The 15,814-nt window shown below is 44.9% G+C and overlaps 1 protein-coding gene across 1 annotated transcript in view; it reads left to right on the forward strand.

Moving 5' to 3' along the window:
- Positions 1 to 15,814, forward strand: part of LOC119958459 — a 37,540-nt gene that overhangs the window by 12,177 nt on the left and 9,549 nt on the right. Inside the window, exons 3-4 of the mRNA XM_038787000.1 lie at positions 11,609 to 11,956; positions 13,765 to 13,876. Of these exons, the coding sequence (XP_038642928.1) occupies positions 11,609 to 11,956; positions 13,765 to 13,876 (460 nt within the window). The remainder of the gene's footprint in view (positions 1 to 11,608; positions 11,957 to 13,764; positions 13,877 to 15,814) is intronic.

A 15,814-nucleotide genomic window follows, 5' to 3' on the forward strand; every position in this document is an offset into this window, starting at 1 on the left:
GGAAAGATTCGGCGCATTGTATTGTCTGAATGGGATGAATGTACTGAATGGTGTGGCGGTGTGTGCTATAGTGACCAGACGATACAAACACGACGGTACATTGGCTGAACATGCCCACTGACACTTTGAAATTGAAGCTAGAATGTATAATTTAGCAGGAGTGGGCCATTCGGCCCCTCGAGCCTGCTCCGCCATTCAATAAGATCATGGCTGATGTTACTGTGGACTCGGCTCCACTTACCCGCCCACTCACCTTAATTCCTTTACTGTTCAAAATTCTATCTACCTTTGCCTCAGAAACATTCAATGAGGTAGCCTCACTGGGCAGGGGATTCCACAGATTCACAACCCTTTGGGTGAAGAAGTTCCTCCTAAACTCAGTCCTAAATCTACTTCCCCTTATTTTGAGGCTATGTCCCCTAGTTCTGCTGTCACCCGCCAGTGGAAACAACCTGCCCGCATCTATCCTACCTATTCCCTTCATAATTTTAGATGTTTTTATAAGATCCCCCCTCATCCTTCTAAATTCCAACGAGTACAGTCCCAGTCTACTCAACCTCTCCTCATAATCCAACCCCTTCAGCTCTGGGATTAACCTAGTGAATCTCCTCTGCACACCGTCCAGCGCCAGTACGTCCTTTCTCAGGTAAGGAGACCAAAACTGAACACAATACTCCAGGTGTGGCCTCACTAACACCTTATACAATTGCAACATCACCTCCCTAGTCTTAAACTCCATCCCTCTAGCAATGAAGGACAAAATTCCATTTTCCTTCAATTACCTGCTGCATCTGCAAACCAACACTTCTGTGATTCAAGCACATTACACCCAGGTCCCTCTGCACAGCAGCATGGTGCAATTTGTTACCCTTTAAATAATAATCCCGTTTGCTGTTATTCCGACCAAAATGGATGACCTCACATTTACCAACATTGTATTCCATCTGCCAGACCCTAGCCCATTCACTTAACCTATCCAAATCCCTCTGCAGACTTTCAGTGTCCTCTGCACACTTTACTCTACCACTCACCTTAGTGTCGTCTGCAAACTTGGACACATTGCCCTTGGTCCCCAACTCCAGATCATCGATGTAAATTGTGAACAATTGTGGGCCCAACACTGATCCCTGAGGGACACCACTAGCCACTGATTGCCAACCAGAGAAACACCCATTAATCCCCACTCTTGGCTGTCTGTCAGTTAACCAATCCTCTGTCCATGCTAATACATCACCCGTAACGCCGTGCACCTTTATCTTATGCAGCAGCCTTTTGTGCGGCACCTTGTCAAGTACCTTCTGCAAATCCAGATACACCACATCTACCGGTTCCCCGTTGTCCACCGCGCTCGTAACGTCCTCAAAGAATTCCACTAAATTAGTCAAACATGATCTGCCTTTCATGAACCCATGCTGCGCCTGCCCAATGGGACAATTCCTATCCAAATGTCTCATCTGATAGATTCAAACATTTTCCCCACTACAGAAGTTAAGCTAACCGGCCTATAGTTACCCGCCTTTTGTCCACCTCCTTTCTTAAACAGCGGCGTCACATTTGCTGTTTTCCAATCTGCCGCAACCATCCCAGAATCCAGTGAATTTTGGTAAATTATCACGAGTACATTTGCTATTTCCCCCCGCTATCACTTTCAGAATCCTCAGATGCATTGCATCAGGGCCAGAAGACTTGTCTACCTTTACCTCATTAGCTTGCCCAACACTATCTCCTTCGTGATAATGATCGTATCTACGTCCTCACCTGCCATAGCCTCCTTGGCAAGAATTATTGGCATGTTATTTGTGTCTTCAACTGTGAAGACCGACACAAATACCTGTTCAATGCCTCGGCCATTTCCTCATTTCCCATTATTCAATCTCCCTTCTCATCCTCCAAAGGACCAATGTTTACTTTAGCCACTCTTTTCCTTTTTATGCATTTGTAGACAGTTTTGCTATCTGTTTTTATATTCTGAGCTAGTTTAATCTATCTTACTTTATTTATAGCTTTTTTCATGGGTTTCTGTTGACCTCTCTCTCTCTCTGCTATTTAAATGAACTCTCTCCTCTCTCTCTCTGCTATTTAAATGAACTCTCTCCTCTCTCTCTCCGCTATTTAAATGAACTCTCTCCTCTCTCCGCTATTTAAATGAATTCTCTCCTCTCTCTCTCTCCGCTATTTAAATGAACTCTCTCCTCTCTCTCTCTCCGCTATTTAAATTAACTCTCTCTCTCTCCGCTATTTAAATGAACTCTCTCCTCTCTCTCCGCTATTTAAATGAACTCTCTCCTCTCTCTCTCTCTCCACTATTTAAATAAACTCTCTCCTCTCTCTCTTTCTCTCCGCTATTTAAATGAACTCTCTCCTCTCTCTCTCCGCTATTTAAATTACCTCTCTCTCTCTCCGCTATTTAAATTAACTCTCTCCTCTCTCTCCGCTATTTAAATGAACTCTCTCCTCTCTCTCTCTCTCTCCACTATTTAAATAAACTCTCTCCTCTCTCTCTTTCTCTCCGCTATTTAAATGAACTCTCTCCTCTCTCTCTCTCTCCGCTATTTAAATAAACTCGCTCCTCTCTCTCTCTCTCCTCTATTTAAATGAATTCTCTCCCCTCTCTCTCTCTCTCCGCTATTTAATGAACTCTCTCCCCTCTCTCTCTCTCCGCTATTTAAATGAACTCTCTCCTTCTCGCTCTCTCTGCTATTTAAATGAACTCCCTCTCTCTCTCTCCGCTATTTAAATGAACTCTCTCTTCTCTCTCCGCTATTTAAATGAACTCTCTCCTCTCTCTCCGCTATTTAAATGAACTCTCTCCTCTCTCTCTCTCCGCTATTTAAATTAACTCTCTCTTCTCTCTCTGCTATTTAAATGAACTCTCTCCTCTCTCTCCGCTATTTAAATGAACTCTCTCCTCTCTCTCTCTCCGCTATTTAAATGAACTCTCTCCCCTCTCCTCTCTCTCTGCTATTTAAATGAACTCTCTCCTCTCTCTCCGCTATTTAAATGAACTCTCTCCTCTCCGCTATTTAAATGAACTCTCTCCTCTCTCTCTCTCCGCTATTTAAATGAACTCTCTCCCCTCTCTCTCTCTCTCTGCTATTTAAATGAACTCTCTCCTCTCTCTCTCCGCTATTTAAATGAACCCTCTCCCCTCTCTCCCTCCGCTATTTAAATGAACTCTCTCCTGTCTCTCCGCTATTTAAATGAACTCTCTCCTCTCTCTCTCTCCGCTATTTAAATGAACTCTCTCCCCTCTCTCTCTCTCTCTGCTATTTAAATGAACTCTCTCCTCTCTCCGCTATTTAAATGAATTCTCTCCTCTCTCTCTCCGCTATTTAAATGAACTCTATCCTCTCTCTCTCTCTCTCTGCTATTTAAATGAACTCTCTCCTGTCTCTCTGCTATTTAAATGAACTCTCTCCTGTCTCTCCGCTATTTAAATGAACTCTCTCCTCTCTCTGCGCTTTTTGAAATGACGCAGTTCCCGTTTTCAGGCCACGATTGAATGTGGGAGCTGCATGCCACACTCTCCAGGGGTGGGACCGAAACATAACCGTCTCCTCGTTCATCTCTGTTCTTTTCACCAATCACCTCAAACTCTCTGCTCCTCGATTCTTCTGCCAATGGAAACAGATTTTTGTCCATATGGGCTCCTGCCCTGTCCTAGTTTTCAACAGCACAGTCAGCATGGCGACACAGTGGTTAGCACTGTTGCTTCACAGCGCCAGGGTCCCGGGTTCGATTCCCGGCTGGGTCACTGTCTGTGCGGAGTCTGCACGTCCTCCCCGGGTCTGCGTGGGTTTCCTCCGGGTGCTCCGGTTTCCTCCCACAAGTCCCGAAAGACGTGCTGTTGGGTGAATTGGACATTCTGAATTCTCCCTCTGTGTACCCGAACAGGCGCCGGAATGTGGCGACTAGGGGCTTTTCACAGTAACTTCATTGCAGTATTAATGTCAGCCTACTTGTGACAATAATAAAAATGATTATTATTAAGCGAGCCACTTGGTTCCGTGGCAATCAGGGAATAAATTTGACTGTGGGCAGCAAGGTAGCACAGTGGTTAGCACTGTTGCTTCACAGCTCCAGGGCCCCAGGTTCGATTCCCGGCTTGGGCCACTGTCTGTGCGGAGTCTGCACGTTCTCCCCGTGTCTGCGTGGGTTTCCTCCGGGTGCTCCGGTTTCCTCCCACAGTCCAGAGATGTGCAGGTTAGGAGGATTGGCCGTGCTAAATTGCCCCTTAGTGTCCAAGAAGGTTAGGTGGGGTTACGGGGATGAAGGGGATAGGGTGGTGGCATGGGGCTTAAGTAAGGTGCTCTTTCCAAGGGCCGGTGCAGACTCGATGGGCTGAATTGCCTCCTTCTGCACTGTAAATTGTATGAAAAATCTCTGGGACCGTTCTCATGAACCTTTTCGGGCCCCTCGCTAAATCCTTCCTTTAAGTCCCAGAATTGGACACACTACTCCATGCCGCACAAGTGTTTTATAAAACCTCATCATAACTTTCTTGCTTTTGTACTTTCTGCCTCTCTTAGGAAAGTCCTGGATCCGGTATTCCTTATTAACCACTTATCTCTGGTTTAACCCCTCATTTACTCTCATTGGTTTCTCATTCCCAGCTGAGACCTGGTTTGTTCACATGAATGCCTGTTACTTGGAGAATAACTTGTTAATCAAACATTGGACATTAGTTGAGATTGACCGGTGCCTATCAAAACTAGCTTAGTGTCTGCGTGTGCTGTCTTAGGAAAAATATTGGAAAGGATTCTGAGAAATACAATTTATGAATATTTAGAAAAACATAGTTTCATTAACGATAGTCAGCATGGGGCCTCACGGTAGCATGGTGGTTAGCATCAATGCTTCACAGCTCAAGTGTCCCAGGTTCGATTCCCGGCTGGGTCACTGTCTGTGTGGAGTCTGCACGTCCACCCCGTGTGTGCGTGGGTTTCCTCCGGGTGCTCCGGTTTCCTCCCACAGTCCAAAGATGTGCGGGTTAGGTGGATTGGCCACGCTAAATTGCCCGTAGTAAACCAAAAAGGAAAATAAAATAAATAAATGCGTATAGGAACGCAGTCGCAGTTGCCTCTGACGGTCCCTTTGTTTAGGAACAGCCTTCAATACTGGATTAGGTAAGCCTTGAAAGAGTTACAAGCACTTTGGCCAATAGTAAGAACCGATCATGCCGTGGAGGTGTCATTAGCTACCTTTCGAATGAATATTACCATTTTACTAAACTCTTCGGCTGCACACGCATCACCATAAAACGTGCAGTAATGGCACGTTTCCGTCTTTGGGCTGGTAGTTTGTAGGGTTCCTTATTCACGCGAGGCTTTGTCCTTATGTCCATGGACACCAGCTAAACTTCAGGTTTTTTTTAACATCAACTCTCTCATCCCCATATTTACACCAGACACAAACTGAAACATTTCAGAGTCATCACTGCATCCACTGTTTGTGCACGGCCTTTGAAAAGGAGCAGAACTTCCTCCAGCTTCAAACTCAGTTCCTGCGACACCTGGCCAGGGTACCTCTTCATCACAGACCAGTACAGGGCCCCGCTTGTCACCCGACGAGAACAGGCCAACGTGTTTGACACTGGGATCAGAGAGTGAGCTTGAATCCACCCAGTCACCCCGAGGCGTCGGAGATTAAACGAGCTCTCACCCCACTGCGGAACGTCAGTCCCGATTGCCTTGTGCAAAGGTCACGACTTCACAAGATGGCAACAGACCAGTGGTAGACTGCAGGTTTATCGAGTGGTTGCTGGTGGGGGGGGGGGTTTGGCCAGGGTACGGCAGGAGTGTGTGTCGGAGGACAGCACGGTGGCACAGTGGGTTAGCACAGCTGCCTCACGGCGCCGAGGTCCCGGGTTCAATCCCGGCCCTGGGTGACTGTCTGTGTGGAGTTTGCACATTCTCCCCGTGTCTGCGTGGGTTTCACCCCCACAACCCAAAGATGTGCAGGGTAGGTGGATTGGCCATGCTAAATTGCCCCTTAATTGGAAAAATGAATTGGATACTCTAATTTTAAAACATAGCAGGGGCAGCAGGGTAGCATGGTGGTTAGCATAAATGCTTCACAGCTCCAGGGTCCCAGGTTCGATTCCGGCTTGGGTCACTGTCTGTGTGGAGTCTGCACGTCCTCCCCTTGTGTGCGTGGGTTTCCTCCGGGTGCTCCGGTTTCCTCCCACAGTCCAAAGATGTGCGGGTTAGGTGGATTGGCCATGCTAAATTGCCCGTAGTGTCCTAATAAAAGTAAGGTTAAGGGGGGGGGTTGTTGGGTTACGGGTATAAGGTGGATGCGTGGGTTGAGTAGGGTGATCATGGCTCGGCACAACATTGAGGGCCGAAGGGCCTGTTCTGTGCTGTACTGTTCTATGTTCTATAAAGGAGTGTGTGTCGGGCAGAGTGTGATGTAACCGCAGTCAGTGGGGAATCACTTTGATGTTTAATTGTGTTTTATACCTGAAGGAGACGCAGATTGGCACGGTGGGGGGGAATCCCTCCCTCCCTCTGGCACTGAGTCTCGGTTCCAGAAACAAGTGATAGCAGACTCGCCCCGCACACAAACACGATTGGGAATGAGGACACACCGGCTCAGGCCAATCTCAACCACACTGAGAAATGGAGAAGCTGAGATTGGGGAAGCGAAAGTGTGGATGTGGGAAGAGACAGACTGAGCCAGTCCAGCAGCTCTAATAGTTAGTGGCAGCGCAGGATTGGCAGCCTGAGTGTTCACGACACGAACATGAAACTACAGCGCGATCAGAATAAAACATTCATCACAGAATCATAGAATTTACAGTGCACAAGGGGGCCATTGAGCCCATCGGGTCTGGACCAGCCCTTGGAAAGAACACCCTACATAAGACTACACCTCCCCCCTATCCGCGTAACCCCGAAACCCCACCGATCCATCAGGTACGGTTAGAATACAGTTAGAATCACAGTGAAACATTCCATCAGGTACAGTTTAATACAGTTAGAATCAGAGTGAAACATTCCATCAGGTACAGTTTAATACAGTTAGAATCACAGTGAAACATTCCATCAGGTACAGTTTAATACAGTTAGAATCAGAGTGAAACACTCCATCAGGTACAGTTTAATACAGTTAGAATCAGAGTGAAACATTCCATCAGGTACAGTTTAATACAGTTAGAATCAGAGTGAAACACTCCATCAGGTACAGTTTAATACAGTTAGAATCACAGTGAAACATTCCATCAGGTACAGTTTAATACAGTTAGAATCACAGTGAAACACTCCATCAGGTACAGTTTAATACAGTTAGAATCAGAGTGAAACATTCCATCAGGTACAGTTTAATACAGTTAGAATCACAGTGAAACATTCCATCAGGTACAGTTTAATACAGTTAGAATCACAGTGAAACATTCCATCAGGTACAGTTTAATGCAGTTAGAATCAGAGTGAAACACTCCATCAGGTACAGTTTAATACAGTTAGAATCACAGTGAAACATTCCATCAGGTACAGTTTAATACAGTTAGAATCACAGTGAAACATTCCATCAGGTACAGTTTAATACAGTTAGAATCACAGTGAAACACTCCATCAGGTATAGTTTAATACAGTTAGAATCACAGTGAAACATTCCATCAGGTATAGTTTAATACAGTTAGAATCACAGTGAAACACTCCATCAGGTACAGTTTAATACAGTTAGAATCACAGTGAAACACTCCATCAGGTACAGTTTAATACAGTTAGAATCACAGTGAAACACTCCATCAGGTACAGTTTAATACAGTTAGAATCACAGTGAAACATTCCATCAGGTACAGTTTAATACAGTTAGAATCAGAGTGAAACATTCCATCAGGTACAGTTTAATACAGTTAGAATCACAGTGAAACATTCCATCAGGTACAGTTTAATGCAGTTAGAATCAGAGTGAAACACTCCATCAGGTACAGTTTAATACAGTTAGAATCACAGTGAAACATTCCATCAGGTACAGTTTAATACAGTTAGAATCACAGTGAAACATTCCATCAGGTACAGTTTAATACAGTTAGAATCACAGTGAAACATTCCATCAGGTACAGTTTAATACAGTTAGAATCACAGTGAAACATTCCATCAGGTACAGTTTAATACAGTTAGAATCACAGTGAAACATTCCATCAGGTACAGTTTAATACAGTTAGAATCACAGTGAAACATTCCATCAGGTACAGTTTAATACAGTTAGAATCAGAGTGAAACATTCCATCAGGTACAGTTTAATACAGTTAGAATCAGAGTGAAACATTCCATCAGGTACAGTTTAATACAGTTAGAATCACAGTGAAACATTCCATCAGGTACAGTTTAATACAGTTAGAATCACAGTGAAACATTCCATCAGGTACAGTTTAATACAGTTAGAATCACAGTGAAACATTCCATCAGGTACAGTTTAATACAGTTAGAATCAGAGTGAAACATTCCATCAGGTACAGTTTAATACAGTTAGAATCACAGTGAAACATTCCATCAGGTACAGTTTAATACAGTTAGAATCACAGTGAAACATTCCATCAGGTACAGTTAAATACAGTTAGAATCAGAGTGAAACATTCCATCAGGTACAGTTTAATACAGTTAGAATCACAGTGAAACATTCCATCAGGTACAGTTTAATACAGTTAGAATCAGAGTGAAACATTCCATCAGGTACAGTTTAATACAGTTAGAATCACAGTGAAACATTCCATCAGGTACAGTTTAATACAGTTAGAATCAGAGTGAAACATTCCATCAGGTACAGTTTAATACAGTTAGAATCAGAGTGAAACATTCCATCAGGTACAGTTTAATACAGTTAGAATCACAGTGAAACACTCCATCAGGTACAGTTTAATACAGTTAGAATCACAGTGAAACACTCCATCAGGTACAGTTTAATACAGTTAGAATCAGAGTGAAACATTCCATCAGGTACAGTTTAATACAGTTAGAATCACAGTGAAACACTCCATCAGGTACAGTTTAATACAGTTAGAATCAGAGTGAAACACTCCATCAGGTACAGTTTAATACAGTTAGAATCACAGTGAAACATTCCATCAGGTACAGTTTAATACAGTTAGAATCAGAGTGAAACATTCCATCAGGTACAGTTTAATACAGTTAGAATCACAGTGAAACACTCCATCAGGTACAGTTTAATACAGTTAGAATCAGAGTGAAACACTCCATCAGGTACAGTTTAATACAGTTAGAATCAGAGTGAAACATTCCATCAGGTACAGTTTAATACAGTTAGAATCACAGTGAAACATTCCATCAGGTACAGTTTAATACAGTTAGAATCAGAGTGAAACATTCCATCAGGTACAGTTTAATACAGTTAGAATCACAGTGAAACATTCCATCAGGTACAGTTTAATACAGTTAGAATCAGAGTGAAACATTCCATCAGGTACAGTTTAATACAGTTAGAATCACAGTGAAACATTCCATCAGGTACAGTTTAATACAGTTAGAATCACAGTGAAACATTCCATCGGGTACAGTTTAATACAGTTGGAATCACAGTGAAACATTCCATCAGGTACAGTTTAATACAGTTAGAATCACAGTGAAACATTCCATCGGGTACAGTTTAATACAGTTAGAATCAGAGTGAAACATTCCATCAGGTACAGTTTAATACAGTTAGAATCAGAGTGAAACATTCCATCAGGTACAGTTTAATACAGTTAGAATCACAGTGAAACACTCCATCAGGTACAGTTTAATACAGTTAGAATCAGAGTGAAACACTCCATCAGGTACAGTTTAATACAGTTAGAATCACAGTGAAACATTCCATCAGGTACAGTTTAATACAGTTAGAATCAGCAGTGAAACATTCCATCAGGTACAGTTTAATACAGTTAGAATCAGAGTGAAACATTCCATCAGGTACAGTTTAATACAGTTAGAATCAGAGTGAAACATTCCATCAGTTAGAATACATTACAGTGAAACACTCCATCAGGTACAGTTTAATACAGTTAGAATCAGAGTGAAACACTCCATCAGGTACAGTTTAATACAGTTAGAATCACAGTGAAACATTCCATCAGGTACAGTTTAATACAGTTAGAATCACAGTGAAACATTCCATCAGGTACAGTTTAATACAGTTAGAATCACAGTGAAACATTCCATCAGGTACAGTTTAATACAGTTAGAATCACAGTGAAACATTCCATCAGGTACAGTTTAATACAGTTAGAATCAGAGTGAAACATTCCATCAGGTACAGTTTAATACAGTTAGAATCAGAGTGAAACATTCCATCAGGTACAGTTTAATACAGTTAGAATCACAGTGAAACATTCCATCAGGTACAGTTTAATACAGTTAGAATCACAGTGAAACATTCCATCAGGTACAGTTTAATACAGTTAGAATCAGAGTGAAACAGTCCATCAGGTACAGTTTAATACAGTTAGAATCAGAGTGAAACATTCCATCAGGTACAGTTTAATACAGTTAGAATCAGAGTGAAACATTCCATCAGGTACAGTTTAATACAGTTAGAATCACAGTGAAACATTCCATCAGGTACAGTTTAATACAGTTTGAGGAAAACATTGTTATGGGCCAGGGGTTAATAACTCCGAAATGTATTATGAAGCCCATGTGACCTATAATTTTTAACACAGTTAGAATCAGAGTGAAACATTGGCAAGGACGAGCGTAAGAACCTTCACTTCATTTATGATTAATCAAACTTCCTCGGTTCTTTTATCAAAACAAAGTTTATTATAAGAATGTAGTTAACATATATCAAACACTGAGCAAGAATTTGTTATCCATTACAAACATGAGAAAACACACAACAGCTACTGTAATCTATGTATATAACTCTCAATGAATCCCCCTTAACTGTTCCAATTCAATAACACAATCCAATAAACCAAAACCCCTTTCAAGAACGTGGCCCAGCACACTGTATTCTCACTTCAATGGGGCTGGTCCTTTCCCTCCGATCCAGCCTCCAACCAGCAGACTCCAAACTCCTTCCGGAAGGCAGCTATATCTTTCAGGTTCCCAAGGCAGTTTGCCACACCCAATTTGCTTTTAGTTCACTGCCACAGCTTTAAAATGGAAACAGGGAAGCAATGCTTTTTTTCTTCTGCAGTCCAAAGCAGCAAACGGAAACTGAACCCCAAACACTAAACCCCCTCTCTCCTGACAGCCACAGCCCAGCTCCACCCACAAATGACATCACTGAAGCCGTGCTACAAGCCATGTGGTCAAATAAAACCTTTCTTAAAGGGACACTCACATGACACATTCCATCTGTTTGATAGTTATAAGCCGAGTGAGGCATTCCAGCAGGTTTAGAGAACGTTATAGTTAAGCTTTCATTAATCTTCGCCCCATCTTGTTCCTTGAAATGGATGCAGGTTCCGTGCGAATGTGGCATTTATCGGTTTCCCACACCCGACATGTTGATGATGATGCGCCAAACTTTCATGTCGCTGCCGTTAATCTCTGCTCCTGGAGGAAATTGGCCAGTGTTTAGCCCTCTGCATGCCGTAGTCTGTGTGTGGTCCGTGTTATTGCTACTGATCTAGTTTCTTCTGTGCTTCGCAATGACGTTGCAGATATGCTCGGCGTGAACGGGCACCCTCAGTGCGACCCCGATGAAGTCCCACCCTCGGACGCCAGCACCCAGTGCAAGCGCACCGTCGGAGACGACAACGGCATTGTCATCAGTCACGTGTGCAGCATTGGCTCGCAGATGGTGGAGCAGCTGTTTGGCGACGAGGAGGACAGTGGCGAGGGCAGCTCGGCGGGCATCGGCAAGCACAAGCACGATTCCGACGGTCAAGCAAGCGCCGCTGGAGAACTGGAGGCTGAAGGAGCCGCATCCACGCACTCAAAGAGCGGCGATCGAGCCAGTGCAGCCCACGTGCCGGCGATGAGCAGTGAGCATGTAGCGTGTGTTCATGGTAAGGGCTGTTTACAGTGACCTGGCTGTGATCGGACCTTGCTCCCATCTGCTAACATCAGTGCTCACTCCTTTGGGCAAGTTGGCCATTGTTTCCTTCGCTGAACCGTACCCAGCGACCCCACCCTCACTGCCACATTGTTACCACCCCCTAGGCTAGTGTGCGGTCAGTTCCAAGCCCACTGTGCTCGGAGTCTCAACACAATTGAATAATTCTTTTTTTAAATAAAGTTAGAGCAGCCAAATCTTTTTTGTTTCCAATTTAATGTGGCCAATCCACCTACCCTGTACGTCCTTTTGGGTTGTGGGGGGGGGGGGGGGGGGGCGAGACCCACGCAGACACCACACAGACACCACACAGACAGTGACCCAGGGCTGGGATTCGAACCCGTGTCCTCGGCGCCATGAGACAGCAGTGCTAACCACTGCGCCACCATGCCGTCCCTATTAACCAATAGTTCTTAGAAAAAAAACAAACGCCGTTGGCCCAATAATTACACTCACCAGGTTTGTAAGTTTAAACACAATTACTGTTTATTTACAACAAGAACTAGCATGAAATAAGCAGCAGATAGTTAACTATTATCTAATTTCTAATTCCCCGCTTTAACTTGCTTTCCCCCCCCCCCCCTCCATACACACACAGATAAGCAGACAAAGACAGAGGGTGGCGAAAGGGGTGAAAAAGTAAGTAAAAGGGAAAAAGAGTCTTTGTTTCGGAATAGTTTTCCAGCACCTCACTCCTTTTCAAAGTTTGCTTTCCGTTCGAGGCTTTACTGTAGATGCATTCAGGTCTCTGTAGTTTCAGGAATACAACACTCACGGTCTTTCCGGAGAGAGAGAGAGAGAGGGGGGGGGGGGGGGTGGGGGCACGGGGGTGGGTGGTCCTGGTCTTTTGTCTGCAGCCTGCAGTGGCTTTCCCGTAGATTGATTCATTCGGGTTCTCAGTAGCTTCAGGAATCCAGCACTCAAAAGGGCGGCACGGGTGGTGCAGTGGTTAGCATTGCTGCCTGACGGCGCCGAAGACAGACCCGGGTTCGATCCCGGCCCTGGGTGGTTGTCCGTGTGGAGTTTGCACATTGTCCCCGTGTCTGCGTGGGTTTCACCCCCACCAGCCGAAGATATGCGGGTTAGGTGAATTGGCCACGCTAAATTGACCCTTAATTGGGAAAACAAAAGAATTGGGTACTCTAAATGTTTTTTAAAAGGAATACGGCACCCCCTCTTACTGGAGTGGAAGGGAAAGCAGGTCCTTGCCCTTCTGTGTCTCAGACCCTACCGCTCCCTCAGGTCTCGGAGAACCATCCCACTGGGATAGAATCCAATCACCACCCATCTCTGGGCAGAGTGCGGCCTTTTTGGCCAATTCACTGGCCGCCAGCCAGCCAATCAAACCGAGTCCCACCCCCATCTCTCTGCTACCGAGAAGTCTGAAGCTCCTGTTCAAAGTAGCAGAGTCGAGCAGAGTGCTCTCTCCTGTAACTTCTGAATTCCTCTTTCTGTCTGCTGCTTGACTTAAAGACGCATGTCCATTAATCACCCGTGGGTCCAAATCAATAACGACAAAATAAAAGAATGGGGAAGTAAGGGAATCAACAGGAAGGACCTGTACAATGTGCGAGGACAGGGCTGGGCTTGCCTTCAAGCCGCTTGTACTAAGTAGCCCAGGCTCACAGTCTTGGATTACACTGGGAGAATGGTCACTTGTATGTTGAGCACGATCTCAAAGGAGGGGTGAAATTAAGCCCCAGGCCTCAACCTTCAATGACTGCACCTTTCAACCACACTAACGGTGATCTTCCTTTTCAGGCCTTCTGGACGAGTATATCCAAACCTACGGAAGCTTAATACCCCTCAGCACGGATGAAGTCATCGAGAAGCTACAGGATGTTTTTGAAGAGGATTTTTCCACCTCGCACAGGTACACATTGCGCCTTGCGCATTGCCTCCACGTCCGATTCGAGCTCGCGATTATCCTGTGGTGGGAATGTTAACCTCCGTGTTCAGTACAGAACGGAGATTCGTCCAAATGAATTTGTTATCCTGCCCCCTGTTTCTTTTGAGGAGCCCTTGCCCCCTCACCACCTGTGCTTTATTTTTTACTCTCCTCCACTCCATGGGTCCCTGTTTCTCTGCTGCCTTGTCTGTCGCACTTCCCTTTCGCCCACCCTTTGCTTCCCTTTCCATCCCTCGTTCGATGGGCTGAGTAAAAGGCCCGGGTTTTCCCCCTTGGGTTTAAAAGAGGGACCTTTTACTTTGATTGTCTGAAAGGTAATGGTCGCTGAGAGATCTTGAAAGTGGACGTGCTTTACCCTGTCGATCGAGTGAGCTGATCTCAGACGTGCCATGGGCGTGGCCTAGAAGAAAGGTTTTGTCTTATCACATGGCTTCAGTGATGTCATTGTGTGGGTGGAGCTTTTACTTTCGCTTTGAGTTTTGCGACTGGTTTGAACTGTACAGGTTGACAGAAGTGTCTTTCTCTACCTTCCTTTTAAAAGCTGTTCCAGACTACTTGGTAACTTAACAGAGATAATTGCTTTCTGAAAGAAATTCAAATCTGCTGTTTGAGACGGGGTATCGATAACAAGTCTTATACCAGTAAGGATGCCGTGTGCCACACCTTTGAAAAGGAGTTTCTGGTTTTACTTGGATTTTGTTATTGAATTGGAACAGTTAAGGGGGAATTCATTAAGGGTTATACATAGATTACTGTAGCTGTGTGGAGTCGTTATGTTTGTAGTTGATAAAATTCTTGCTGTGTGTGTTTGTACAAATGTTAAAATAAAGCTTGTTTTTTTTAAATTAAAGGCGCCTAAGAAATCTGTGGAATAACACCTGAAAGGCAGGATTTTGTGCTCACCGTAGCCAAATTCAACCAAGTTTTAAAAAAAATTTAGAGTACCCAATTATTTATTTTTTCCAATTAAGGGGCAATTAATAATAATAATTGTTTATTGCCACAAAAGGCTTCAATTAAGTTACTGTGAAAAGCCCCTAAGTCGCTACATTCCGGCGCCTGTTCAGGGAGGCTGGTACGGGAATTGAACCCGCGCAGCTGACCTTGTTCTGCATTACTAGCCGGCTGTTTAGCCCACTGTGCTAAACCAGCCCAATTTCAGCGTGGCCAATCCACCTACCCTGCACATCTTTGGGTTGTGGGGGCGAAACCCAGGCAGACCCGGGGAGAATGTGCAAACTCCACACGGACAGTGACCCAGAGCCGGGATTCGAACCCGGGTCCTACTGCGCCGCAGTCCCAGTGCGAAACACTGCGCCACATGCCGCCCCCATTCAACTACAAAGTTATCGGCCAGGTGAACTCCATGATCTACTTTGGAGTTTTTAAAACCCTGGCCCAGAACAGATGGGCAACAGCATCGTCCGTGTGGCCCCCGGCACTGAGGGGGGGGGGCAAAGAAAATCATCTCTGCAGTGAGCATTGTGAGGTTTCTGAGCATCGGCTGGCTCTCTTGTGTTGTGGGTGGAGTAGCAATGCAGGCCTATTACGCCTCGCTTAGACATAGACATAGAACAGTACAGCACAGAACAGGCCCTTCGGCCCTCGATGTTGTGCCGAGCAATGATCACCCTACAAGCCAACGTATCCATCCTATACCCGTAACCCAACAACCCCCCCATTAACCTTATATTTTAGGACACTAAGGGCAATTTAGCATGGCCAATCCACCTAACCCGCACATCTTTGGACTGTGGGAGGAAACTGGAGCACCCGGAGGAAACCCACGCAAACACGGGGAGGACGTGCAGACTCCGCACAGACAGTGACCCAGCCGGGAATCGAACCTGGGACCCTGGAGCTGTGAAGCATTTATGCTAACCCCTCTCGCTTGCGGAGCGA

The sequence above is a fragment of the Scyliorhinus canicula genome, chromosome 29 (assembly GCF_902713615.1).
Source record: "Scyliorhinus canicula chromosome 29, sScyCan1.1, whole genome shotgun sequence".
Taxonomy (NCBI): Eukaryota; Metazoa; Chordata; class Chondrichthyes; order Carcharhiniformes; family Scyliorhinidae; genus Scyliorhinus; species Scyliorhinus canicula.